Source organism: Xenopus laevis, chromosome 5S (assembly GCF_017654675.1).
Source record: "Xenopus laevis strain J_2021 chromosome 5S, Xenopus_laevis_v10.1, whole genome shotgun sequence".
NCBI classification, from domain to species: Eukaryota; Metazoa; Chordata; class Amphibia; order Anura; family Pipidae; genus Xenopus; species Xenopus laevis.
This window is the reverse complement of record NC_054380.1, coordinates 78,083,562-78,109,846: the sequence shown is the minus strand read 5'-3', so window position 1 is coordinate 78,109,846 and position 26,285 is coordinate 78,083,562. Positions and strand designations below refer to the sequence as shown.

At 35.3% G+C, this 26,285-nt stretch overlaps 1 protein-coding gene across 3 annotated transcripts in view; it reads right to left on the bottom strand.

Annotated features, from left to right (window-relative positions):
• Positions 1-26,285, bottom strand: part of col12a1.S (collagen, type XII, alpha 1 S homeolog) — a 140,343-nt gene that overhangs the window by 19,526 nt on the left and 94,532 nt on the right. For all 3 annotated transcript variants that reach the window (XM_041564671.1, XM_041564672.1, XM_041564673.1), the window contains 13 exons: positions 26,200-26,274; positions 24,784-24,923; positions 22,972-23,095; positions 21,209-21,352; positions 20,342-20,506; positions 18,234-18,272; positions 17,997-18,135; positions 16,380-16,522; positions 15,312-15,421; positions 6,819-6,968; positions 6,238-6,315; positions 2,573-2,659; positions 989-1,042 (listed from right to left, as the gene is read on the bottom strand). In XM_041564671.1, coding sequence (XP_041420605.1) covers positions 989-1,042; positions 2,573-2,659; positions 6,238-6,315; positions 6,819-6,968; positions 15,312-15,421; positions 16,380-16,522; positions 17,997-18,135; positions 18,234-18,272; positions 20,342-20,506; positions 21,209-21,352; positions 22,972-23,095; positions 24,784-24,923; positions 26,200-26,274 — 1,448 coding nt within the window. The remainder of the gene's footprint in view (positions 1-988; positions 1,043-2,572; positions 2,660-6,237; positions 6,316-6,818; positions 6,969-15,311; positions 15,422-16,379; positions 16,523-17,996; positions 18,136-18,233; positions 18,273-20,341; positions 20,507-21,208; positions 21,353-22,971; positions 23,096-24,783; positions 24,924-26,199; positions 26,275-26,285) is intronic.

The window sequence follows — 26,285 nt, the reverse complement described above, 5'->3', positions numbered from 1 at the left end:
AATGTGAAAGGTGTGGATTCAGTTCCAAAGTCAGGAATTTATGGACTTTAATGTGAAGCCTATTGACATCTCAGCTTTATGTAAATCTTATAAAGGTAACTGTGAGAGCAATTTATATCAATAGTTTTATAGAATCACACTAATACAGATGGAACATAAATTTAAAACATAAAAATTCTTCTTCATCAGACATGAACTGACCAGATGTTATAAGGAAGATTATATTTTCCTCCACCACATCACTGCTGCTTAGAGAAATTTAATTTAACTCAAGATCAGATCACCTACATGGGCAAACAAGCCAGCAGTTAACATTAAAATAGGTAGATACAATTCATGCTTTATCAAGAACAGGAGAGCCTTTTGGGTATTACTCCATTCAGGATTACATGAAAACATACTAATAAAGTCTTTCCTCTGTCACTTTCTAGTATACAATAATGAGTGAGGGAAAGGCTTTCCCCAGTTCTTTAACTACCATATTTTTTTTATTTCAAAGGACTGAAAATATAGCAACATACTAATCATAATGTCCTGTCCATAATGGTTGTCCTGTCTGATTACAGTACACCTGGTATTCACATAGTGAAATGTTTCAGATTTAACATTTATACTTTCTTAAAGGAACAGTAACACCAATAAATGAAATTGTTTTCAAGTATTGAAAATATAATGCACTGTTGCTCTGCACTGTACCTATAAAGGTGACACAATTAAAACTAGCCCAGATGCTACAGTGCAAAGTAAATAAGTGTTAAAGTATTGAAAAATGTGGGGCTTTAATGTTGTACAATAAATCCTTCTAGTGTTTACAAGTGCTATAGCTATTGTCCCAGTGTAGATTCTAGGATGTATGAGGTCAATTCAAAAAAAATAAAATTATATATATATATATATATATATATATATATATATATATATATATATATATATATATATATATATATATATATATATATATATATCAACAATAGTAGAAGATACTTACAACTGGTCCATCCAAACCCCGGTCACCCCTTGGTCCTTTACTACCAGGAATACCCTAAAATTTAAAACAACATAATTTTTTATGAGTCCTACCAAAGATAACTTTTCTTCTTCATTAAACTGAAGATATTTGGTCATAAAGAAGTGTTTATATTAGCACATTTGTGATTTATTACTCCTGCCAATCTTATTCAGCCATCTTGAGAACCGAGACTTCCCTTCAGGAAATATTCCAGTTATTTGGATTTGTGAAGACTGATCACAAAAACAGATATATTTGTGTGCAGTTATACCAGCAACTATTCAAAAGTTATTCTGTAAAGTTTAAGATTATGTCACACATTTGTTTTGTTACACAGGAAAGGCCTCAAACAAAACAAACTAGTAAAGGTTGTTTATTACTTTCTCTTATTATCAGCTAGAATTACAATATGGCAAACAAGCACCGCAGCCATACTGGGCACAAGAGAACCATAGGCAAAAGCTGCATACGCTCAGTGATTCCCATTAACCATAATGGAAAGGCCAGAATATTTTTTTACAAAATGCCTTATGAAACATAAACCTTAGGACAGAACAACTAGTTATGCATAAAATCCAGGATTCAGCTTGGGATTCTGCCAGCCAAATCTCTTCCTGAAGGATTCAGATCAGGTGAAATCATTAGTGCTTAGCCAAACTGGATGAAGAAAATGTTACTTTAAAGCTCTGGGCAACTGAACATGACAATATTTTCTTTATAAAAAATAGTTGAATATGCTGTGTGAAATAACAGCAGATATAACAATGATCAGAAAAATAATGTATAAATTACTAAAGCAGAGACATCTGGTTGTAATCAATCGTGTTATTTTAATCTTAAGTGGGTCACATGTGTGTCCATTCCCTTGTCATTTTTTAGGCCAAGCTAATAGTTACTATGGACCATTGAATATGGTCAAACTGGCCAACATGGTATATACAGGGGCAAATTTATTAATGTTCGAATTGACATTCAAATTTTTTTTAATGTCAAAACTGTCAAACGCGACTAGGGAATTATCCAAACTCGATTCGAGTTTTTAAAAAAAATTGAATTAGATTTTTGAGATTTAACATACTCATTTAAGAATTCGACTTCAACTATTCACCACATAAAACCTGCCAAATTGCTGTATAAGTCAATGGGAGAGGTTCAGTGAGCAATTTGTCAGCCTTCCTAACATTCGAGGTTTTTGTTGGAGAAAAAACTTGAATAGAGTTTGATTGAATTTGAATCAAGTTTGTTTCTAGTCTTTGGGTCACTTAAATTGGTCAGAGTTTTTACAAATGGATTTTATTAATAAATGTCCTTAATTCTAATTTCCAATTCAAGGACTCAAATTTTATACAACGTAATGAATAGGCCCCTAAGTGTCTGTGAAGCAACATCAGAAATCTGTTCATGGTTCTGTTCAAGGATCTGTTGTCAAGGGGTATATTAAAATTCGTTTGGGGTTCAAAATTAGCACATTTTGATTTGACATGTTTCATGGACTTGATGTAATGCAAATCATTTTTAAAAGTACACATTTTACAGTTGAAACAAAATTGAAAGTCATCTTACAGATGGGCCTGAGGGTCCTGGTGCTCCGATGCTGTCTTGTGCACAAGTACACGAATGGGGCAAAGCTGGACATTTGGCTTCATCTCTCTAGAAAAAGATATAACATACTTATAACTGTTATATTATTTTGGATATTCTATAAAACATCTAAAATAATGCAAACATAAGAAGTAGCCTAGGAACTATAAATAATGTTCTTAGAATGGATGGTTTGCTAGAATGGAATTTCCAGTTGCACTGGAATAGCGTATTACCAAGCCTGGACTGGGAATCAAAATAGGCCCTGCCATTCCAAGTACACAGAGGCCCAAACAGCCCCCTACCAGCCCAAAACAGCCTCCTACCAGCCCACTATATGGTAACTTTCTATGGAACCATACAGCAGCCCCTCTGGCTTTTGCCAGAACCCACAGATTGCCAGTTCGGGCCTGGGTATTACCAAGTGGTAATAGTTGACAGGTGTTATCTACTCATTATCAGTTATTCATCATAAACTGCACTTTTAACTTTGATTTGGCTGGATGGATGTCTTTATTTTCAGTCCATTTATCACATTTCAGTACTGGGTGGAGGAGTATGATGTGCTTTGCTTTTGAAAGATATTCAAAAAGCAGAACCAGAATGTTTTCTCAGTCAAAATTGTATTTAGAAAAAGTTGAATGTTCCTTTAATTGCATCTATATAATTACAGTTACTCAGTTCAGGAAGCTAAAATACGAGCTATTCGTTATGAAAAACCTATGACCTAACATTTATGTAATACAAGAGTAATAGCCCAACTTGAGAAAAAAACTATTTGGTACACTATTAGCTAAAAGATTCTCTTCCACTCTGTTCATAGTCTTATGATGCTGATGCCTGGGAGTAGGTTAGATAGAAGGATCCCTGCTGGAAGGACAGATGGAAGGATCCTGGGGGTAGGATAGATAGAAGGATCCCTGTGGGTAGGACAAATGGAAAAGATCCTGGAGGTAGGATAGATATAAGGATGCCAGATCAGTGTGCAATCCAAAATTGTACAACCTAGGTTTTTTTATGAGATGATTCTGATGCTAGTGTCTTTATCATACATATGTGTATCATATGTATATCAATTCCCTTAGCAGCACCAGGTGAAAATGAACATTAACATAGAATTAGTCATGGGCATTATGAAGCCAGGGCTGGATTTAGAGAAAAGTGAACCTTGGTCAATAAAAATGGCTGTAGTCCAACCTAAGAAAAAAATATGTCCACCATGCTGTTATTAAACTACACCTCCATACACCCATAATTTTGCTGGTAGATGAGACAATTTAATTTAACAACATTTAAACGACCCAAGCATGCAATGCTGAAATAAATCATAAGATGTTAAAAAATGGTTATAATGTACTTTAGCCATGACATTTGTGGTCACGGATGTGGGCACAGGGTAAATTCTTGTTTATCCTAACCTAAAACTAACCTTGAAGGAAACAAAAACATTACTTATATTATATGTGAAATGGTATTTATATTTTCAGTGAAAAAGAAATATATATTTGAATTGAAAGTATACGTGTATAGGGTCGATGCAATGTACATAAATTATATCAAATCAAAATAAAGAAATCTGTCTAAGCTTTTCTTTGTATCTCCTTAAGTTTTCAAAAGTCATTTGATAGCTGCAAAGCTTTGGTGTCCATGTAAGTTTTTCAAATTAGTGCCATTTCATTATCCAACTGGCTACCAGTTTCCATCTTTCTCCATACTAAGTGGGGGGATACTTGTGCAATCAGAAAATGACAAAACCACTGTAAACATTTGTTGCTGATTTACACTGTGTATCTTTAATAACTTTAACAGAAAGTCAAAAGCTTGGCGGCATCTTGCACTCAAATTTTTGAGGCTTATTTTTCAAGTGCCACAATGGGATATTTATTGGTCATTAAATTTCACAATGATTTATCAAGTGTATTACACAACTTTTCAGACAAATTATTCTACCAAAGTCAATGGAAATGTTATCATTGTTTTGGGTTTTTGTACAGGACAGATGCCATTATGTACTGAAGCTCATAAAAATGGTGTCTGATGAAGACACTGCATGCTACCTGACTCCAGGTTCCTTAAAAAAATTGAGCAGTCCACATATTAAAAAGATAGTGACACTTCTCAGTTTTTTGCATAATTGAATTCTTAATCAAAATATGCCTATATGTCCTTTGGACAATTTTGCTCAATGTGACCTCTTTCTATGTAAATTGGACATAGGTCACACGTTCTTATGGTCCCTTGGGGCCAGGGGCGATCCTGGCCCCTCCGCTGCCTCTGCTGCCCCCCCCCCGGAAATTCGCTCTTAAAGTACCAGTTGCTGCTGCCCCTGGTACCTAGTGGGGCGCTGCCGCCTGAGGCGACAGCCTCAACTTGCCTCATTGGCAAAGCACCCCTGCTTGGGGCTTGTCAATCAGAGTTTGCAAGGGTGGAAGTTAAATGCTTGACTGACAGGAAGAATCAGTTAACGGTAGCCACACAAATTCAGGGATTACAGCCTCCTTATCACAGTGCTGCTGCTTCCTATCATGTTCAGGTATGTGACTATACAATAACAATCCTCCATTCCTCCACCGTACTGCAATTCCTCCTCTGCACCACTCTGTGCTGCTCATTTTTTTAACGGTGCTTTTAACTTATTCTGCCTTACTTGATGAAATGTGGCCTCTGCCTGTGTTCCCTGCACAAACTGAATGATATGTGCCAAAACAGCTTGCAAGATTAACCATTTAACCCCAAGAGCTGGAGTAGATTGTTAGTGCAGGAAAAGTCAAGCAGACTCCAAAGGGACACGCATATACAGTATAACCTAGTAAGAGGGAATGAGTTAAAAGCACCATCTGAAAAAACAAACAAACCTGAGCAGTGCGGAAGAGGAGGCTTTTATTTTTTGCAGGAGTGGGTGTGAGATAAGAGAGGCTGGAATAGTAGTTCTCGCCCCCCTACAGGAAGTAGTACCCTTCTCCATATGAGGAAGTGGAGTGCTTTTTTTAACGCAATATATTTTGTGGGTTTACATTAGTAATTTTGTGATTAATAGTTATTATTACCATCAAAGTAAATATCTAAACTCAAAACTAGAGGTGTCACTATCACTATTAAGGTTGAAATGACTGTAACACCGTGCTTCAAAAGGGAATTCTGAAAGGCAAATGTAAACTGATGCTGAATGATTTAGTTCAGCTTAGAGAAAATATTAGTTATCCACAATGTTTGTCTACCCTCTGACTTGCATAGCCACTTTCCAGAAACTGGGAACATCTCCTAACAATGGTCAGACAGTTGAAACAATTTTCTGGATGCCCCTAGTTTGATCTTTAATGAGGGGTTGAATACCCCAAGCATGTCAAATTTCTGCCTGTTCTAAGAATATATGGGTATGATGACAGATGACAATACAGAAACAAGCATCTATAAATTGAATGCAGAGTAAAGAGAAGACTAAAGACAATATTGTGTATAGTTTGTCGTGTGCAAAGATTTTTTTCTCAAAATATCTTTTAATAATATACACATGAGAGAGTAGGGGTGCATGGAGATAAGAGAGAATGTGGTTATATAATAAACTGCTCCATATAGATGGTAACATGGATTTATATAATGGCTGTGAACTGTTTAAGGAGCAAAGCACACATATGGTTTATACTTACTGTAGCAGGAATATCACAGCATCTATCTCTACTTGTCCAGGTCACAGTACACACAATGTCAAACATCTGGAGCAGGAACTGGGGAGAGAAGAAACATGTGTAGTTCCAAACGTCATATCTATATTTTTAATTATACATTTTTAATGACATTTTCCTTATATTCACATACAGTATGGAAAGAAGACAAATGAACACCTGCAAGCAATTACAAAGTTGTCAACTGGTAAGTGACGTCAACTGGTAAAACAATGTAACTCCTGCAAAGCCCAGTATATTAATCAACACATCATGTTACATATGTGATGTGGCATTGGTTTTAAAAAAAAACTCCTTTGCACCAAAACATGAAAGGCTTAAATAGTGTCAAACTAATTTAAAGCAAAGTATTTTCAGAGATTCCAATGCCATTTTTTTTACAGAATAACCTTTAATGAAATTGCAAGATGGTGTACAAATCTATAATATCAAAAAGCAGTATTAATACAATTAAATTGTAGTTTGTTCCCACCTAGAGCAGCACTGTGAGCTTAAAGCTGGTTACACAACATTTGTTTACATTAGAAAAAAACCTAAAAACTTACAGGGGCTGATTTTTTATCACCCTTTAATGTCTTCCCGAGAACTTCATATCCTTCTGCTGAAATATTGCCAGCTTCTTTGATTTCTTTCTCAGCAACTTCACTGCAATCAATATAAATTCTGACATATGATGGAGAAACCACAATGTGAACCTGCAAAAGAAATATGTTCATTTTAGTTCTGTATCATATTATAATACATACAAATGTTGGCAGTAGCCTAAGAGGTCTTCTGCTTTATTTATGTAACAAGTACAGAGTAGTAGAACAAAGAGCAAAAATAGGAATCTACTTGTGCTGAAAGTATCAAATTGGAAATTCTATTACTTATGGTTTCTTATGCTTTCCCTAGGCGTTCCCTAGTCAGCTGGAATTACACAATTTGTAGATCCATGGTATGTTGTTTCAAATACAACTGGTAGCAGCAACATGTGGTTTTTCCTGAGTCCGTGAGTATGACCACATTAATATATACAACTGATATACACTAAGATCTGCAAAATATGCTGTTGGGTTGTAAGTGATTTCATTTAGAACTACTGTACATGGCCTACAAGAAACAAGAATACAAACTATTTTTAGCTAGCCCCTTTTACCTGACAAAGAATTTCTGGCTATTTTGGTTAAGACAAATATGTTTGGTCTCACTTTATGTTGGTGTAAAAAGGTTGTGTCCTACCTTAACTTAGATCATCCTAAGGGATCCTGACCTCAGCAATGGACTAGGTCTGTTAACAGTTAGGAGGGGGAGAATTCGCCTTTTTAGGCTAAGTCCTGCACTGGGAATTAATTTTTGCCAGGGATGTCCGGTCATAGTCTTTAAAATTAAAGGCATCACAAGGCTCAGCATGTCTGGACCCTGCCTGCTGAAAGGGATAGTTGTTGCTCAAAAACTTAGATATTTCCTTATCAAATTAGAATTACTATATCAGACACGAAGTTCTGCCTAGGAAAGTACAAGGATTAGTACCCTAAACTTCAACTGAAAGCATAGGGTCTCAATTTGATAGGGTAAGGAATTGAGAAATCTCAAGGGGAGAACCTGTATGAGGACCTTGTAGTCTGGGCACTGGACACCTGTAGTGGGTACTATGACTGGCTGCAAGATGAATTAAAGCCAACTAAAACAAGTTGCAGTCTATGCATTGTGCACCATGCATTGTTCTTTCTATTGTAACAAGATGCATAGTTCCTGAAAAGCATCACCACAGCATGATGCTACTATCATCTTCTTGCATTGCAGGTTTAGGCTGAGCTCTGTGTAACACTTGCCTACATAGAAGCTAGGCAGAGAAGAATACTTTACTCAGTAAGAACCATGTAGAAACACATTTGAAGTTTACGAAAAAACATGAGAGGGGCCCAGCTGCGATGTGAAAAAAGTTAAGTGGTCAAATAAGACCAAAGTTAATATTTTTGTTGCTAAGGGATCCTAAATAGCAGGAGCTGGCAAAAAAAATGCACACATTAACATTGCATTGATAAATTAGATTCAAGCTGCATATGAGCTTTTCTGGGGTCCTTTTGTACGCAAATTGTGTTTGGCTTTGAGAGCTCAAGGTGCCAAGAACTTTGCTGAAATGTGATTCATTAGGTGCAGGACACATGTATATAAGACAAACACACTTGATAAAGGATCAACATGGATCCGAAACATGTCGTGTAATAGCCTGAATAAACACATCACAGCATAAATTGCTATCTATGAGTGCTCTCCTCATTCTTGGAAATTTTGAAGTATATATCGGGATAGTGGTGTACCCGTGGAGGATTGGATGCATTCTATTATCAAGCTGAGGCAGTGCGGGGAACGTTCCTAGAAATACAAGTATATAAGACAAACACGCAAGGGGAGCCCTGGCATAAATATAAAATAAAAAATATAAAAATAGCATATTTTTTGTTTTCATTAAAATAAATTATAACATCAAACAATATCACACTGCTGCATAGAGACATGGGAGCACATATAGTTACAACATTAAAAAAAAAGTTACAATATACCTAAGCAAATCCCTGACCAAAATGACTATGGGGCTAAAGGTGGCCATAGATGCACTAATTTTCATACGATATTTGGTTTGTTCAGTGTTAGTGCTGAATCGTCAGATACAGGTTGAATTCTATTGTTTCTACCTGTATATCTACCTGTATATCTGACGATTCAGCTCTACACGTGTGTATTGCAACAAACAATCTTTCTTGGACAGATCTTTTTCCAAGAAAGATCGTAATTGTTACTTCTATGGCCACCTTAAGTTACTAATATAGGTGCTTAATTGTGCTCATTGGAAAATTTGATCAAACTTATTTATTTCACTTGTCTCAAAACCTCTACTAGAATAGGTATTTTTTAAAAAAAAAAAAAATCACTGATTATACTGCAGCACAATTCTAAAATGTTTCTATAATGCTTTAGGGCATTTACATTCACTTATATTAACAGCCCTTTAATTGATTAACCATAGCCTGAAGTAGGTGCATGCTTCCTTTGAGTTACTGTATATTCAGGACTCCAGCACGGAAGTCTTTCTCCTGTTCTGTTTAGAGCTAGATACAGCTGCACAGCACTAGGGATTGTCATAGACTGTTTATGTTTGATGTGCTTGTTTTCCCCTGCATGAGCTCATCCTAACAAGAAATAAAGTGTCAGCTAAAGGGCAGCCAAAGTGTATGCACCATTTGCTGCTTTAACCACTGTATATGCAATGCCTGTAGCCAAACTCAAAAAAATGGTAATGTAACACATCCTTTCACTATAAAGGAAAGGGAGAAGAGCGGCACAAAGAGAAGGGAAGGGAGGGGAGACGAGAGGCACAAAGGGAAGGGAGAAGAGCAGCACAAAGGGGAGACGAACAGCACAAAGGGAAGGGAGAAGAGCGGCACAAAGGGGAGACGAACAGCACAAAGGGAAGGGAGAAGAGCGGCACAAAGAGAAGGGAATGGTGAAGAGCAGCACAAAGGGAAGGGAGAAGACCGTCAGGAAGGGAAGAGAGGGGAGGGGAGACGAGTGGCACAAAGGGGAGATGAGCGGCACATAGGGAAGGGAAAATAAGTATTTTTTTTTAAAAGAAATCACTGATTATACTGTGGCACAATTCTAAAATGTCAGGCTAATTGAGCATTATCTATAATGCTTTAGGGCATTTTCATTCACTTATATTAACGGCCCTTTAATTGAGTACCCATAGCGGGAAGTAGTTGCATGCTTCCTTTGAGTTACTGTATATTCAGGACTCCAGCACGGAAGTCTTTCTCCTGTTCTGTTTAGGGCTAGATACAGCTGCACAGCACTAAGGATTCACATAGACTGTTTATGTTTGAAGTGCTTGTTTTCTCCTGCATGAGCTCATCCTAACAAGAAATAAAGTGTCAGCTAAAGGGCAGCCAAAGTGTATGCACCATTTGCTGCTTTAACCACTGTGTGTGCAATGCCTGTAGCCAAACTCATAAAAAATGGTAATGTAACACATCCTTTCACTATGATGTCATTCTTTATTTTGTTTCACTTTATACTTTTTCATACAGTCTTATCGAACCAATATTCAAAATCTATACTTTATGTAACCCAAATTTTACTGTCTTTCTTCTCTCGTGCTTCTGTGCTTATGCCCTAAGTTGCAAGTAATGAATTCCTGTCACCCATCTATTTTGTGTTTCTACACTTATGGATTTAGCATTTCTAACAAGTAACCAAGAGCATTAAACCTATTTGTGCACATTATTAAAGAAGAAGTCCTTTGGTAGTGAAGTTCCGAAAATTTCAACAATAGCTTGCAATTATATATTCTGCTGATTTACAGAACATGCTCCAGGCTGCTGTCAGTTACTTAGGATCTGACACAATATGAACTATATATATATATATATATATATATATATATATATATATATATATATATATATATATATATATATATATATATATATATATATATATACACTACAGAGGCTTCCACAAAGACGGCTAAACATTCTTGTACAGGTGCTCTATAGTTTGCATATAAAGTATCTTATTATAACTTTATCCAGTGTATGCCTTCAATGGCTCTGAAATGTCTCACTCTTTTGCCTGGCAGATTTTAGCTGGTTGAAAAGAGCCCAAACTGCCTCATGCTGTCCCAGACATACATGACAAAATGTCACCCAATTTGCCGAAATGGATCAGATTTGCCCATCAATACAGAACATCTGGACTGGTACAGTTAGTTCAAAATATATTTGCTTTAGAAGGTCTAATATAGTTTATAAAATTATATTATACAGCCATAGTAGCTGCTATTCAATTTCCTAAGTTCTGTAGAGCCAGGACTATAAATGGGGGTTTCCCATACCAATTTCCTATAACACATGCAGTATGCTTTTCACTATACTCAAATATTCCCAAAAATATAAATCTATAACTCCATGAATAATCTAAAAAGTATTTTCATTTCAAGACTTTGCAGTACATTAAAAACCTCCTTCACTTTATTACACTTGGCAAATCAAAGGCTGCAAAATAGGCCAATAAATGTGATCCCAAACATCTTAACCTCCTAAACAACTTTTTAAATAGCTAATTGCCTTTTTCATTTCTTATTTTTCCTCTTAATTTTCTACCTTTCTACCTTCCAGCATCCATTTTCATGTTCGCTTTAGTCACCATTTTACTTGGAAATGTTGGCAGTTGAATGTAATTTTGCAATACACAAAGTATGAAAACACCAATGAAACATAATAAAAATAAATATGCAACAACATTTCTCCATTTTCCTTCAGAAATTATACTGGCCTTGTTTACAAATCATGAAAATATTAATGTACTTCAGTGACTTATATTTCTGGTTTCCATAAGACCTAATGTTACATATGGTCTAAGGCTTGCTACTTGTCTAGTAATCCATAGCCACCAATCAGCAGATAGCATTACCAGTCAGCTGTCAAGTAATGATGGAAACTAACTTGGCTGAAGTACAACATCCATTTATTGCATTATTATTTTGTTGCTTTTAATAAAATTACTTGTTGATTTAAACATTTTTAAAATTATTATTTGTGTAAGTATGCCAGAAAAAAACTTAGCAGGCCTGATTTGGAGAAATGTCAGTGGTACTTTGGTCAAAAAGATTGTTGAAGCTCAATAAGGAGAAAAAAGTCAAAGCTATGCAAAATTTATATTGGCATTAAATATTAGTGTTACTAAAAGGTAAAGTTTGAAAAATTTACAATATTTACACATTTCAACCATTTCCCCCATTAAGGGCTGAAATAGAGAGCACAAAAAATAACAGCTTGGCTCTTAAGTTTACCAGGGGTGTCTAACCTGGTTTAATGTTAAAAAGCACCTCTATTGACTTTAGAAATCGGCACCACAATTAAAGTTTTTTTGGAGGGCTGTTGGATTTTGCATGCTTAAGCAACTTCCACATTAGAAGCTGCATGATACCAATTCATAATTGTAGATTACCTAGAACGGCAACTTACTGCAGGTAAATAGAATGCCGACAGCTACTGTGGTCTGGACATAATGAGCTTGCTCATTAACTAAATCAATGGCTATGGAACAAAAAACAGCAGACCACATAAAAAGAAAGAACATTTATTTTTTAATTGCCGTTTTCAAGTGAATAAATGCTATTACAGGGCGACTGCATTTTAAGTGAGATCATTGTCTCCAAAGAACACGAACCATAAAGGTTGTTTGTCTTTTAAAGTTACTCAGATTTCAATCTTAAAAGTAAAGCCAAACATTTTCCAACAGTAAGTGGCATCCCAAGTTCAACAGCCACAGAATCGCAACTTGTAAAATGCATCAACTGAAGCCAGATTTTGTCTCTCAGGACAAGTTCAGACTAATTTTGTTTTGCTGGAATACTAACTGTTGATTTGAAAATAATCAGAAGGGTATGTAGAATATCATATGTCAGAATCTGAACTCTCAAAAACCATTACGGAAAGAATACACAGCAACAAAAGGTCAAACAGAAGCTTGTTGTTCACACTCCTCAATTATCCTCTTACAGCTGCCCATATGTATTTGATACAGTATGTAATGTGAGAGGACTGTGATGCTGAGGATGCTTGCCAGCCATAAAATACTCTCCAATTCCATAGTATGGAATTTAGTTATGAAGTGTGAATGTGTTTATCTTCCATGATAAACCCAATCTGTAGGAAATGGAACTAGACTGGAAGGCTTTATTATCCTTGGACAATCAATAGGCAACTCATAAATAGGAACCAAATACTCACTAGGAAAAATGTCTAAATGTTCTGAATTCTACATAAGTCATATTTTCCTGGCAGTATTAATTTCTATATTTGGAATTTCTTATCCCAACAGGTATCCTTAAATAAATATGTCTAAAATGTATATGATTTATTAGCAAAGACTAAATTACAAAATGTTTCTGGATTTTTCCGCTGTTCCTTGTGTTAAATGGACCATTTCTTTAGATTTAAGATTCTACTTTTATGGTAGAATCTCAGAAATATTATTTATTGGAATACATAAATGGGTCTGACAATATGTCCTATATTACATTCTTGTGATGTTTAAAAAAAAAGTGTTTAGTCTGGTAGTTACATTTCTGGCTGCTCATCATACTGTACATGAAAAAGAAAACAAAAAACTACAGATGATGGGTGGGGGTGAAATTTGTGTTTGGGGAGACTACTAACAGAAGGCTTTCTGTAGGATAGTGTATAATTGTATTCATATATACTGTATATATACTATATTCATTATGGGGAGGCAGTGAATTTACAGTGTAAATAGATAATAGCAATATCTGTGATAATCTAAACTATGAAAAAAATGCTTCCATTATTTGCAAAAATGAATCCCACCCTTAACTGCGGAATGTTTTCTCTTTTAGAACTACATATAAAAATGGCAGATAGAAATAACTCAAGCCTGAAGACTCTGCAATTGGTAACAGGGCAGAAGCAACTACACATATTTTCTCCAGGGAGAATGTGTCAGGTGAATCTTGACTGAAGGCTGGTTTAGATTTTCTAATTATTTTTCCTTGCTTTAAGGACATCTTTATGCTAAGGTGATTTATTGTCTGGGTAAAAGAGTAGTCTTTCCTTTCTTAGAACTCAGACATATTTCATAAACACTATGTAGACTCAGAACTGCCATCTAGGAAAAATCATGTTATTTCCAGATCCATGACAAAATCTATTTCAGTTGCGGGCATTTAACTGATTCAATACCGAAATCTATAAATATTGGGGTTTTTTTTACATTTTTGGTTTGTTCTCTAAAATTCATGATTCCATGAAACTAATATACCAATCAATGATAGGATTCAAGGTCAAGATTGCTAATGTTTGCAATGATTTCAATGTATATTAAATAGTTGCTGAAAAATTCCTCTTGGTCCCTTGACTAATTTGAATTTATTAGCACAAAAAAAACTGAATCACTGTAAAAATTTGAATTCATACTTTGATAAATCAGGCCTATCATGTCCCTGGATGTCACATCCAAAGGATGTCAACTAAGTTATTGTAAGAAAAAAAAAAAAGAAAAACCAAACCAGAATGACATATTTAGGTTCCAGATAAACTGCTTGCAATCCAAAAAGAGATATGCTACTTTGACAGTACAAAGATTGCAGAGCTATAAATCAACTAATTCACAAAAAGGTCATGTCACAAAGACCTAAGCACTGTCTGAATGAGGCTGCCAAGAGAGTAAGCTAAAGACTATACTTTGAACACCACCGACTTGACTTTAGTGCAGCTGTTATTTTGCTTACTGGTTCATATCATGAATCCCCAAAAGGTTTTCTCAAAAAGAACAAGTTATGAATGAAAACAACCCAATATCTTAAAGGACAAGGAAAGTAATATCACTACTGTTTGTTGTGCATCCCTTTAGTGCCTCTACATCCTTCCCCAGGGGTACATTCATCCAGAGCAGATCACTGCCATGTTGCCTCAAGCACCCAGGTATCTCATACATGAGTTTGAGCTTCAGTGGATATCAGGGAGCCTGGGGCTGGTGGTGGGCATAAGATGATTAGGGTCATTAGGGATGCCTAATAATTTGCATCCTGTACTTTACACATCTTTTCAATTTGCACTTGGATTTTTAAATGAGTCATTTGATGAGTAATTTTGAAAGCTCATGTACAACAATGTCAAAAATAAATTATTTACATCCTACAAAACGAATTACTTGACACAAGGCCTTTTGGCAAATATGTATACACATGGGTTAAAAGTCATCAGCATTCAACCTGACATCATGATAAACTACAGCATGAAATATGCAAGGTTTATGGGAAGGTGTTCTAACTGCATATATATAATACATTGCATAATATATTTTGCCCAGTAAACACAATTCAAGATTGAAGATTTCAAATTATTTCAAAATCTTGTACTTTAAAATGTAAAATTTATATAACATAAATTTCAGTTCTAATTGATTAAAAATACAGTAAAGTAAAGAGTATGGTAAAGTAAAGAGTACAGATGCACTTAAAAGTGCTGGATTACCTTGTGGAAGCTTCCATAAAAGAGTTTCTTTACTTCGTTTCCATCAAAAGTTACAGTCTGAGTATCTCCAGCAGCCCCCTTGTTAAAGAACGACAGCGTTTTCTTAGATGCTGAAGAAGAGGGTGCAGAATGTGAGATGGAACCATTACAATGAAATAGAAATATTTAAAACAAATAAGCATAACATGCTACAATATAATAATCTTATGTCTTACACGCCCAAAATTTTTTTTCATGAATTTGATTTCAGGTATTAGCAGTATCTGCAGTAACCAGTAAAGCATTCTGGTGGCAAAGTGGAGTAAGAAATTATTCTTTTAATGGGTATGGAAAAGTACGAGATGAAAGCGAAAGGGGTATATTGGTAGGTAGATACAGGGTGAAGTGTACTGGAATGTGGGCAGAAGAGTAGACGATGTATGAGGTCCAAATAGGAGTGGAACTACAAGGAGTGTGGTGGGTGTAATTGCACCACCCTCAAATCCGCTATGGAAAATTTGTCCGGAGGGGGGGGGTGGAGGTCCCCTGCACCCAGGCCCAGAGCTACGTGTTCTGTTACTGGGTCTAAGAAGCATGTTCAAGGGTTAGAGTAAATCAAAACATTGTCAACGCCACCTATTGTTGTGTCTAGATAAGCTAGAAACCAAAGCGAGGGTGAAAGAGTATGACCTTCAGTGAGAGTAGAAAAGTAAGTCCACCGAGAGAGACTAAATGAAGTTGTTGGTGAAAGGAGTTTAAGGTTGCAGGGAGACATCAACTGAGTTCTTATCAGAAATGTTGAAGTCATCTAAAATGTGCTGGTATTTTATATTAGAGAAAATGAGGAAGTTAAACAGATATGTGATCATGTAGAAGAAACGCTGGTGGTGGGAAAGATTAAAAAATATTCTATCAATTTGGATTAAACTAAAATATTACCAGTAAATTCAGAATTACCAATGAATCTGCACTTGTATCAATGGATGCAGTGCACTGTGACTGCATCTGGGAATACAAAGTCCCTCAGGACATTTACAGGCTTATTTTAGTTTATGAAACATCAAAAACAATGAAAAAGAAAGAACTTACGATCAAGATTTACTCCTACTTGTGACTTGTAACCTTTATCTGTAATTTGCCATAGAGAAAATGGCTCATTGGGAGTTTCTGGTAGCAGACGGAATAGAAATATAATAGTATATGAAGGTGGTAATCCTTCAGGGTGCAATTCTCTGTAAAGTAAATGGAAAATGTATATCAAAAAAAAAAAAATCTATATTATATACATGGTTACTCTACTACTCATTTACTATAGTCCAGAAGCAAAGCACTGTGCACATTTGCATTCATATTCAAAAGGAACCTCCGCCCAATACACATCTTGAATGGTAAATGCCATTGTAAGCAACTTTCCAATATATTTTATTAAACTTTTTCAAAGTTAAATATTTTAATTACTAAGGGCACATTTACTTAGCTCGAGTGAAGGAATAGAATAAAAAAAACTTCGAATTTCGACCATCGAATTGGCTACTTCGACCTTCGACTACGACTTTGAATTGAACGATTCGAACTAAAAATCGTTCGACTATTCGACCATTCGACCCCCTACTACACCACCTAAAATCTAAGGTCCCCATAGGCTTTCTAACAAATTTTGGATCGAAGGAATTTCGTTTGATCAAAGGTTTTAATCGTTTGATCGTACGATTATTCGTTTGATCATTCGATCGAATGAATATCGCTAAATCCTTTGACTTCGATATTCAAAGTCGAAGGATTTAACTTAGACAGTCGAATATCGAGGGTTAATTAACCCTCGATATTCGACCCTATGTAAATGTGCCCCTAAATGTACCTAAACAAAATGTGCCTGTTTACATTCTCTGCCCTCCAGGCTCTTGCTCTGGCTCTTAAAATAATGTAGCAAGACAGCTGATTAAAAGACCCAGAGAGCTGATTCTTGTTACCAAGACTCAGATAACAGAAGCGATAATGGTACTCGCACACAAGGAAATGAGTCCCTCGCTTCCCCAGGTGAATGATTTTCTGCAAGTGTTTTCCCACTGGCAATAAAGTATATCACTGGTGGAAAAACATATGCTGCAATTCGTTCTTCTAAAGTCACCCGAAGTTGCCTCTCAAGTACCCTAAACAAACACTGCACTGCAATATAGATGGAGGACCCCTTGAAAGTAATTGTTCAGTGCAAATATAAAAAAATTAGTAGATCGATAGGATGTGCCTGTGCCAGATTTTCTCCCAGTGTTCCACCAGTCTAGTCTTATCCTGCATTTATAGATTGCATTTTTGTGTAAAGTATATCAGAAACATTTTTAATTTTGTTTTCCCAGTTTTTATTTTTACACTGAACTGTTCCTTAAGGGTGACATCTGTATTTGCCATAGATAGCAACAGGTAGTGAAAATTATTTCCATTGCTTTAATCACTGCATTTAATGCCTTGTAGGTCACACACTCAGCAAATGGGACATCTGAACCCATTTAAGTTATGATTTAGTCAGTTATAACTGACAGGGAAATATGTACAGAGATGTTATAACACTTGTTTAAATTAAACAATAGAACTATTATACACATTTTTAAATGTTATCTATAATATAAGGTATTTATCTCATGTATAAAATTAAGTGTTAATATTTTCTGTCCATAGTAACCCTAAGGATTTTTTAGAATTTTCACTTACGCGGTTGGCATGGAAATGAAGGCATCTTTATGAAGGTTGTATGCAGGGAAACTGTTGAAAGATCCTGGTTGCATTGAGACACCTTGTACTGAGGCAGAACTTTTCTCTGTTAGGTTATATGCTTCCAGCATTCTGAAACCTTTGAATTTCCATATTAAAAAAATATATATGTATATTAAAGTAAACAGGCCATCAAAAAAAGCAATGGTTTGAGGCAAGATATTTATATCACATTACCTGGTGAAGTGTATCCTTCCAGGTAAATGAGTGGGCAAGCTAAAGAAAAAACATAAACATAACATTTCAAGCCAGTTTGTTTTATGCTGGAAATTTGCAGCATTACCTCATCTATATATGGAATTCTAGCCTGCAGCTCTCAAAACTGAACTACAACTACAGTACTGACTGCTTGGGGAACCTAGGAACGTTTGCTCAGCAACAACTGGACAGTATCAGTTTAGATAACTACAAAAAAGATATGTCATTCCTAAAAGACTACCTAATGTTTTGGTATTAGTGGAAACTCTATTTTTTAAATCATTAATTCCACAAATGTCTACAGAAGTAAATCCAGAGACAATATCAATGCAGGCAAGTTCTAGACTTTAAGAGGAATGCACAATGGAGCTTTCTTTTGTGAACATAAATGGGTGCTAATGCTAATACTTGATAAAACACAGTATACTGTGATTTCTTCTAATAAATGAGAAATGTCACTAAAGTGGCAGTGGAATATATGTGTATATATCTTGTGGTAACTAGTGATGGGCCTAATTTGTCCCATTTCACTTCACCACGAATTTCGCGAATTTCCCACGAAATTTGCGTAACTGCCTGAAAATTTGCGAAACGTCGATTTTTTTTGATGCCAGCAAATTTATTCGCCGGCGGCAAAATGGGCAAATTCGCTATGAATTCGCGCCTGGCAAATAAATTCGCCCATCACTAGTGGTAACATTTTGAGCAGATCACAGCCATCAAATAAATGGATGACATCTAGGATATAGCAAGTTGCTAGTCTGAGCACCTATATGATAGGCACTTCGATATGGGAAACCCTCAACTAACAGTTTGCTATTGCACTGTAAATATCAACATTCTACAATCTGCCAGTTTCCTATTTAACTGTACAGTAAATATCAACATTGTACAACTGTGTTGGCACAGCTAAAATATTAACAATATTAACAATATTATAATATAAACACTTTACAGCTTGTGTAATAAGTATTATATCAATTAATCATAAGTCAGTTTAAGAAGTTGAATTATGCATTTACAACCACAAATTTAGCACTCCATTAACACCAACATCCAAGTCATACATTTAAAATAGATGCAATCTAAGTAGATTGCACAGTAACAATTTTGGCAGCATACGTTGTTCTTGAATGCTACAAAATCAAAGACACCACACAATTAAAAACAGGAGTTGATCACACAGCAGAACATAATGTATCATTGTTGATATCAACTTCCTGATTTATGCTTTAATCATACGTGGCTTTTTATGAGATAAACACTCTTCTAGCAAGTTTGACATGTCTGGAACAAGGGGCAATTGAGCTTCCTGATGCTTCCCCACTTCCTAGAATTCAATTATTATTATTGCCAGCAAAAAGATAGGTCAGCGTGACCCTGTTTACTTTTTAATGGATATGTTAATGAAGGACATTTACCTCAATCTTTGGCCTTCCACCAAATGACTCAACTGTTATTTAATATGTAATGAGATTGTTGCTAATGTGTGGTAAAGCCCACACTTTATTTAGCAAAATAATATCAGTCTACCTAATAGGAATTGTTTTTCTGAATTTGTCATCTCCATTCAGAATCAATCTTTACTGTATGTCATTAATTTTTTACAGCTCAAGAAATTGAATGGCAGAGGGTGCCTAGTACATAGGATAAGATAAGATTCTTTATTTGTCACATGCATAGTTATACAGGTACAACATCTGGGGGGATGGGGTACACTGCAATAACACTTTCTGATTGGTGGGATACTTTAGATTATAACAACAACACATAATAAAGATTATATTCCGGTAGGACCCAAGTATCTCAGAATAGTGACTGACTGTGCAACACTTGTCATTCTTTTTACATATACCTGGAAAAAATGTCTGTATAAGTGCAAGACAAACACAAAAGAAAAAAACTAAGAAGGAAAATATATATAATAGCAAAAGGAGAAATTTGAATGTAGCTGTCTGTCTGTCTTTCTGTTTTCTGTTGCATCTATCTCTCTGTATATTTGGTGTGTTTTGTAGAAAATTTAATAAATTGGATTGCATCCTTTGATAGCGTAGGAAACATAGGGTACATTAAAGATTGGAACTTACTTGATGTTGCAGTCTCACATACAAAGGTGATCAGGTTATCTTCAATCATCTCAAAAGCATCAAAATCATCGACTATAAAAACATGGCGCTCACTTGGTTTACTGCCAATGTTTCTTAGTTCATTATAATCCACATCAGCCACACCAATGACAAAGACACTAAAACCTGCAGATAAAATGTTTTTATGGTGTCAGATTGTGAACATTTTAAATCTTTGACATTGCTTTTTCCCATGAAATACAACTGCCAAACAAAGTGAAGGTTATAATAGTTTTTATATGTATCAATGTAATTTGGCATTGAAGCATCAGATTCTGAAAAAAGAATCACAGTACAGGTCTCTATATGATAATACAGTTTTGCTCCATTAGTTCTTCAAACTTACTTGCTTGTATAAGTCTTCTCACTATTTCAAAGTTAGGTCATGGATTTTTTAAAAAACAATAAACCCTCTTATAAATAAAGTCTGTCATTTAGTGCTTGCTTGGAGTAAGATTTGCAAGGCATTGCCATACTAGGCTTTCCTGCATATGTTTCTTGCATTCTCTAGTCTGTAAATCTCAATAATACACAACTAAAGGTCATTTCAGACAATGGTTTTGTGCCACCCCTTCTGAAGCACTTTATGGCAAGGATTAATATGCAAAAACAGGATGCTTTATAACAGAACCAGAAATATCAGCAATTGGTTGATGCTAGCTGTACGTCATACGTTTGAATGAAAAGATGTCTCCAAGCATCTTTGGAGAGTGACCTTGGGTCAGATACATGCTACTGAAATTGTATGTGATTGCTGATATTATTATGCCAGAAGTTAAATACTTGATCTTATCTGTACATCTGTTTAGTGCTACTGTAAATGCTCACCAGACTGCTGAATGTCCATGGCTGATTTCGTAACCTCATCCTGAGATCTGCCATCGGTCACTACTACCAGAACCTTAGGAACAGATCGTCTCATTCCATTCTCAAATGTCATTACTTTCTCATGAACAAATTTGAGAGCCTTTCCTGTAACAGAGTAAAGTTCATTTGATGATTGTTAGAAGTAGTAGCAAGTTTCAAGAAAGCACCAGCTTTTTTGGGGGAACTGAGGTGGGCACAAAAACAAACATCATACAAAGGTAAAAAAATCAATTTGAGGAGAATAAGTTTTCTGCTACTTAAATTTCAGATTTTCCTATAGACTGTAATAGAGTTTTTACATGATAGACCATTAGATACATTTTTCCTCACTGAATTGAATCTCCCCCAAAATCTGGTCAGCTAAATAAGTCATTTAATTTAATATATTTCCTTTATTTTATGTTTTTATCCCCTCCTGCTATGCAGTTCTATGCAACAGTTTAAGTGCCATGCACATCCTTTTTGATCTTCCATCTGCATTTGATTCTATTGATCATGTTCTTTTATTCATTTAAATATTTTCCCTGTCATAGCATTTCTGTTCGGCTTTCCTTATGGTTCTCCCTTATTTTTAGTGTAATGTGCCTGCAGTTCCTTATCTAATTTTTATCCACCTGGTGAGGGTTTACTCTATAGGGCAAAGCTTTAAATTTGGCAGTCTACATCATGTCAGTGAGTGATATCATAATTTCCATTGATGTTAATACCTGCACAAATATTTTCTCTTGCCCCTTAAGTTCATTACAAGGCCTTAGAATGGCTCTTAGCCAGGAAAGCATGAACATTTTAGACCAGATGGTTTTAGATTCATGTTTTTCCTTCGCTGTCCAGAATTAAATAAGATGTCCTTTAGCTCATAGCTTATATAATTATGATCATGTTCCACAAACACACGATACATCAAACAAGCATTCTTCCTCAATGCTCACTTCCTCTTTCATATAAGGGAACATTATAAATTATGCATTTTTAATATTCTATATGTTGTGTGGCTCGTGAAATTCAAAATGCATTGCTTATGCAGGTAAGACTATGGTATGGCCAGACTTATTGTAGATTTAGCTGTGTTATCTAGAAGGATTCTCAACTGTTCCATCTTTTTTAAAATTTAACAAAACATCCTGACTGCCAGGAATATTTTCAGGAATGTTTCCCTTTTAAAAAGATAGCTCTCTACAATGAACACTATAAACTATCTGAATCCTTCCTCTCTGATGCAAATCACATGCAGGGAGAAAGGAGAGGACAAACATTTCCAGCCCTGGAACGAGTTGTTCCAATGCAAAAAATAACAGGAATTTGTTGTTATCCTTTTTACAAGCAGTACACCTGCTATTAATAAAATAATGATGATTAATAAACATGCCCTGTCCTGTAATGCACATGTTCATCAAATAGTCTCCAACCGAAGGTATTATCATGTTAATACTGACTACAGAATGTGTAAGAAACAAAATGTGAACCAAAAAAGTATGTTATAGCTGCACAGTGACATGTTTCTTAATTATACTGCTGGCCATAGGAACTTAAAACTCTGTTAATTTGTGCATATAGTACAATACTGATTGAGAAGCTGGACTTTGTCTGAGATTTGTTTAATATTTTTAAATGAAAAAGATAAAGTATTTTTCTTTTTCAAAACGGGGAAACTTGTTTTCAAAGTTAACAATTGAAAACGATAATGTATAGATTTTGTAGCATTTAAAGGCATTACTAATGTGTACCTGTTTTTGTGTTTCCTCCTTTGTATCTAATGTTGGCAAGTGCTCCTAGAGCCTGTGCTTTATCGGCATAAGTATTCAACTTGAACTCAGTCTGGGCATCATCACTGAACTGCACAAAAGAGACCTGAAAGAGTTCATGGAAAAATGTGTTTACTGTAACAGAATTGACACCAAGGTCAAAAATGTAAAGAAGAAAGGACACTTTTAAAACTGAGAATGACCATTATATAAACAAGACAATATATTCATTAAAACCAGATGGACAAAGAGAAATGTAAAAAGCAATGCTGAGAAGATCATTTAAATTTGTGTGCGCAGAATTTACTAAATCTTTGTTATATTACACATTGAATGATGTTGTTGCTTATCATTTGTGTAATTGTAACTTTGGTCTTAATTTACGCTTCTGACAGCTTAGCCATACTTTGCAGAACTACGTCAGCCGTTAATTTGATGCGACTACGCGTATTCATCAAAATGCAAAAAGTTGTCTTGCCAAATGAGCACTGCCATATATTCGCTAGAGAAAATTCATCAGCGAGAAAGTTTCTTAGCGAATCGTCAGTTTAAATATGGTGGGCATTTACAGGTCATATGTACGTCTTTATTAATGATGATGAAATTGCTGGGAGTGGCCACTTATTATTATTAAAAATGTCCAAGGAAACAAAATAAAGACAAAAGAGATCCTCTAGTGCCCTAAAATTAAGCCTACCCTAAAACAAATGTGACATGAGCTTTAAATTGTTAAAAAACTTTATTCACATATTTAACAGTTACAACTTTTAAACATAATCCCACATTAAAATATGAAACAACCCCAGTGTTTTGTCTTTTTTTGTGACTTTTTTTGAATACAGGATATGATGTCACTGACATAGTAATGTTGAGGATGTAGCTTCATCTTAACAATTCACCAGGTAGAACCAGGCAAAGTAGACTTTGTAACGTATTGTAAAGTTTACACTTTGACAAATTTGTGTATTAACAATTGTTCACCTGAGCAAAACTTTGCCTGGCGAAATGGCCCAAAAGTTCACTAGCGCTGAGGTTTTTCTCTAGTGAATTGTCTTTTAGTAAATAGCCAATGTCATTGTGAATTGTCATTTTGGCTAATTTCGTGAAAAAACACAATTCGCCCTTTAGTTAATGTGCCCCCAAAGTATCTACTGATTGGCTTACACTTGGTGAGTGATTAATTGTTCTGGGCACTTACATTATATATAATGCTTTATCAAAATTCAGAAACAGCATTAATTGCTAAAATGGTGTGTGTGTGTGTGGCTCTGCTGCAGTGTTGGCCTTAGACTTACGTTTCCTTAATTTTCCTAAGGCTAATCAACAAGACATTTGTTGTATGGAACAAAGCAAATATTAAATATTTAATAAATATTATCATCTTTGAGCTTTGGAAATGCTTTGCTCTGAAAATTTGGTGGCATTATTACAAATCCATAAAACAGATACCTTCTCTAAATTAGAAACTTTTACACTCTGGCAACTTACACTTTCGGAGTTCTGTTCTTACCAGCATGCTTGTGAATTCCCCCCTTAAAGTCACATTACTTCAAAGGTTTGGTTAATTTAGTTTCAGTTTTCAGTCAGCTTTAGATACCTAGATTTTCAATGTCCAAAAGTTCTGATTTAGCAGCTGTATGCATAAAGTACATAGTGCCTAGCACAATTTCTTTTGAGGCTTCTAATTGTCTTTTAGATTAAATTCCTTGTTAGATAAGAGGGAGACAGTGTACTATAATTTTAAGGAATTGCATCCCTTTGAGATATTTCATCGTACTCTTTTAGAAAACTCACCTGGATTCCAGAAGGGTTGATTACATCAAAAGCTCCAATAGTATTGAAGATAAACTGACGGACTTTATTATAGTTATCATCACCAATACTCCAAGAACTATCAATAAGGAATACTATGTCTGCTTTGGCCCCTTTGCACACTAAGAAAAGATAAGATAAGTATAAAGGTAAATAAGAAACCTTCAAAATCTTTACTTATCTATGTTATCTTGGAATGTGCTACAAAAATATCAAGTACTAAAATGTTTAAGGCATGATGAAATCAGATTAGCATGAACCAATTTAGAGAAGAGCAAACAACTTTTAAAAGGAATGAACACAGGTTTCATATGATACTGATTCAAGATAAATCAGGTAAGAAAATTCTGATCGATATCAGCCAGAGAATCCACCTGGATATTTTTTTTCACCAGTAATAATTTTAAAAATATATTGTCCAGCAGAAATTTTTGATGAGTGTTATGGTAAACATTAAACTCACATTATGTTCTAAAAGAGGGGTTATAGTTGCATGGCTACTGTTCTTCCTCTATTTTGTAAGTCAGTGGTCCCCAACCCATGGCCCATGAGCAACATGTTGTTCACCAGGCCTTTGGATGTTGTTCCCAGTGTCGTCAAAGCAGGTTCTTATTTCTGAATTCCTGGCTTGGAGGCTAGTTCTGGTTTTATTAAAATAGGTTTACTGCCAAACAGAGCTGCCTGTAGACTGCCAGTTCACATAGGGGCTACCAACAGCCAATCACAGTCCTTATTTTGAATCTACAGGAACTTTTTTCATGCTTGTGTTGCTCCCCAACTTTATCTGAATGGGACTCTTGGGTAAAAAATGTCGGGGACCCCCTGTAAATGCCTCACTTTAATCTTCATCTGAATTATATGAACATGTACTTGGTTTCAGTAATTCTTTGGTAGCAACAGAAATTCAAAGAGGCCAATGTAGAGATCTTAAAAGTGTACAGTAAAATAATTTTTATAGAAGGGTTTCTCAACACTGTGCATGGTGCAATTTTATCCTAACATTGGATTTGCCTGTAACTATTAACTATCTACCACACTGAAATGATATGGATAGACCATCCTATATATATATAGTAGCTAGAAGAAAAAACCGCACCAAACAGGTCTTAACATAGTGTCAAAAGAAACAAAATTTATTATCGACGTTTCGCCTCTGTAGATTGAGCCATCTTCATCTTTAATAAATTACCAGTTCCAAGTTTTCTATATATAGATATATATATATATATCACTATATACACTAGATACTTTTTATACATAAATTATCTGTACTATAAAAAAAATTATTTCAATCTCTTTCCAAAGCTTCTAAAAGTAAACTGAATTCACACACTTGTTTCAAAAGCAAGTGTTTCCCTGCACTACCAGATTTATATGCTCATGTAAGATTTTACTTACCCTCCCGAGCAGGTGGAATTGTAGGGGGTGGGGGAGGAGCAGGTGGTGTAGTTGGTGATTCTGTCGGTTTGATCACTAAAAATTAA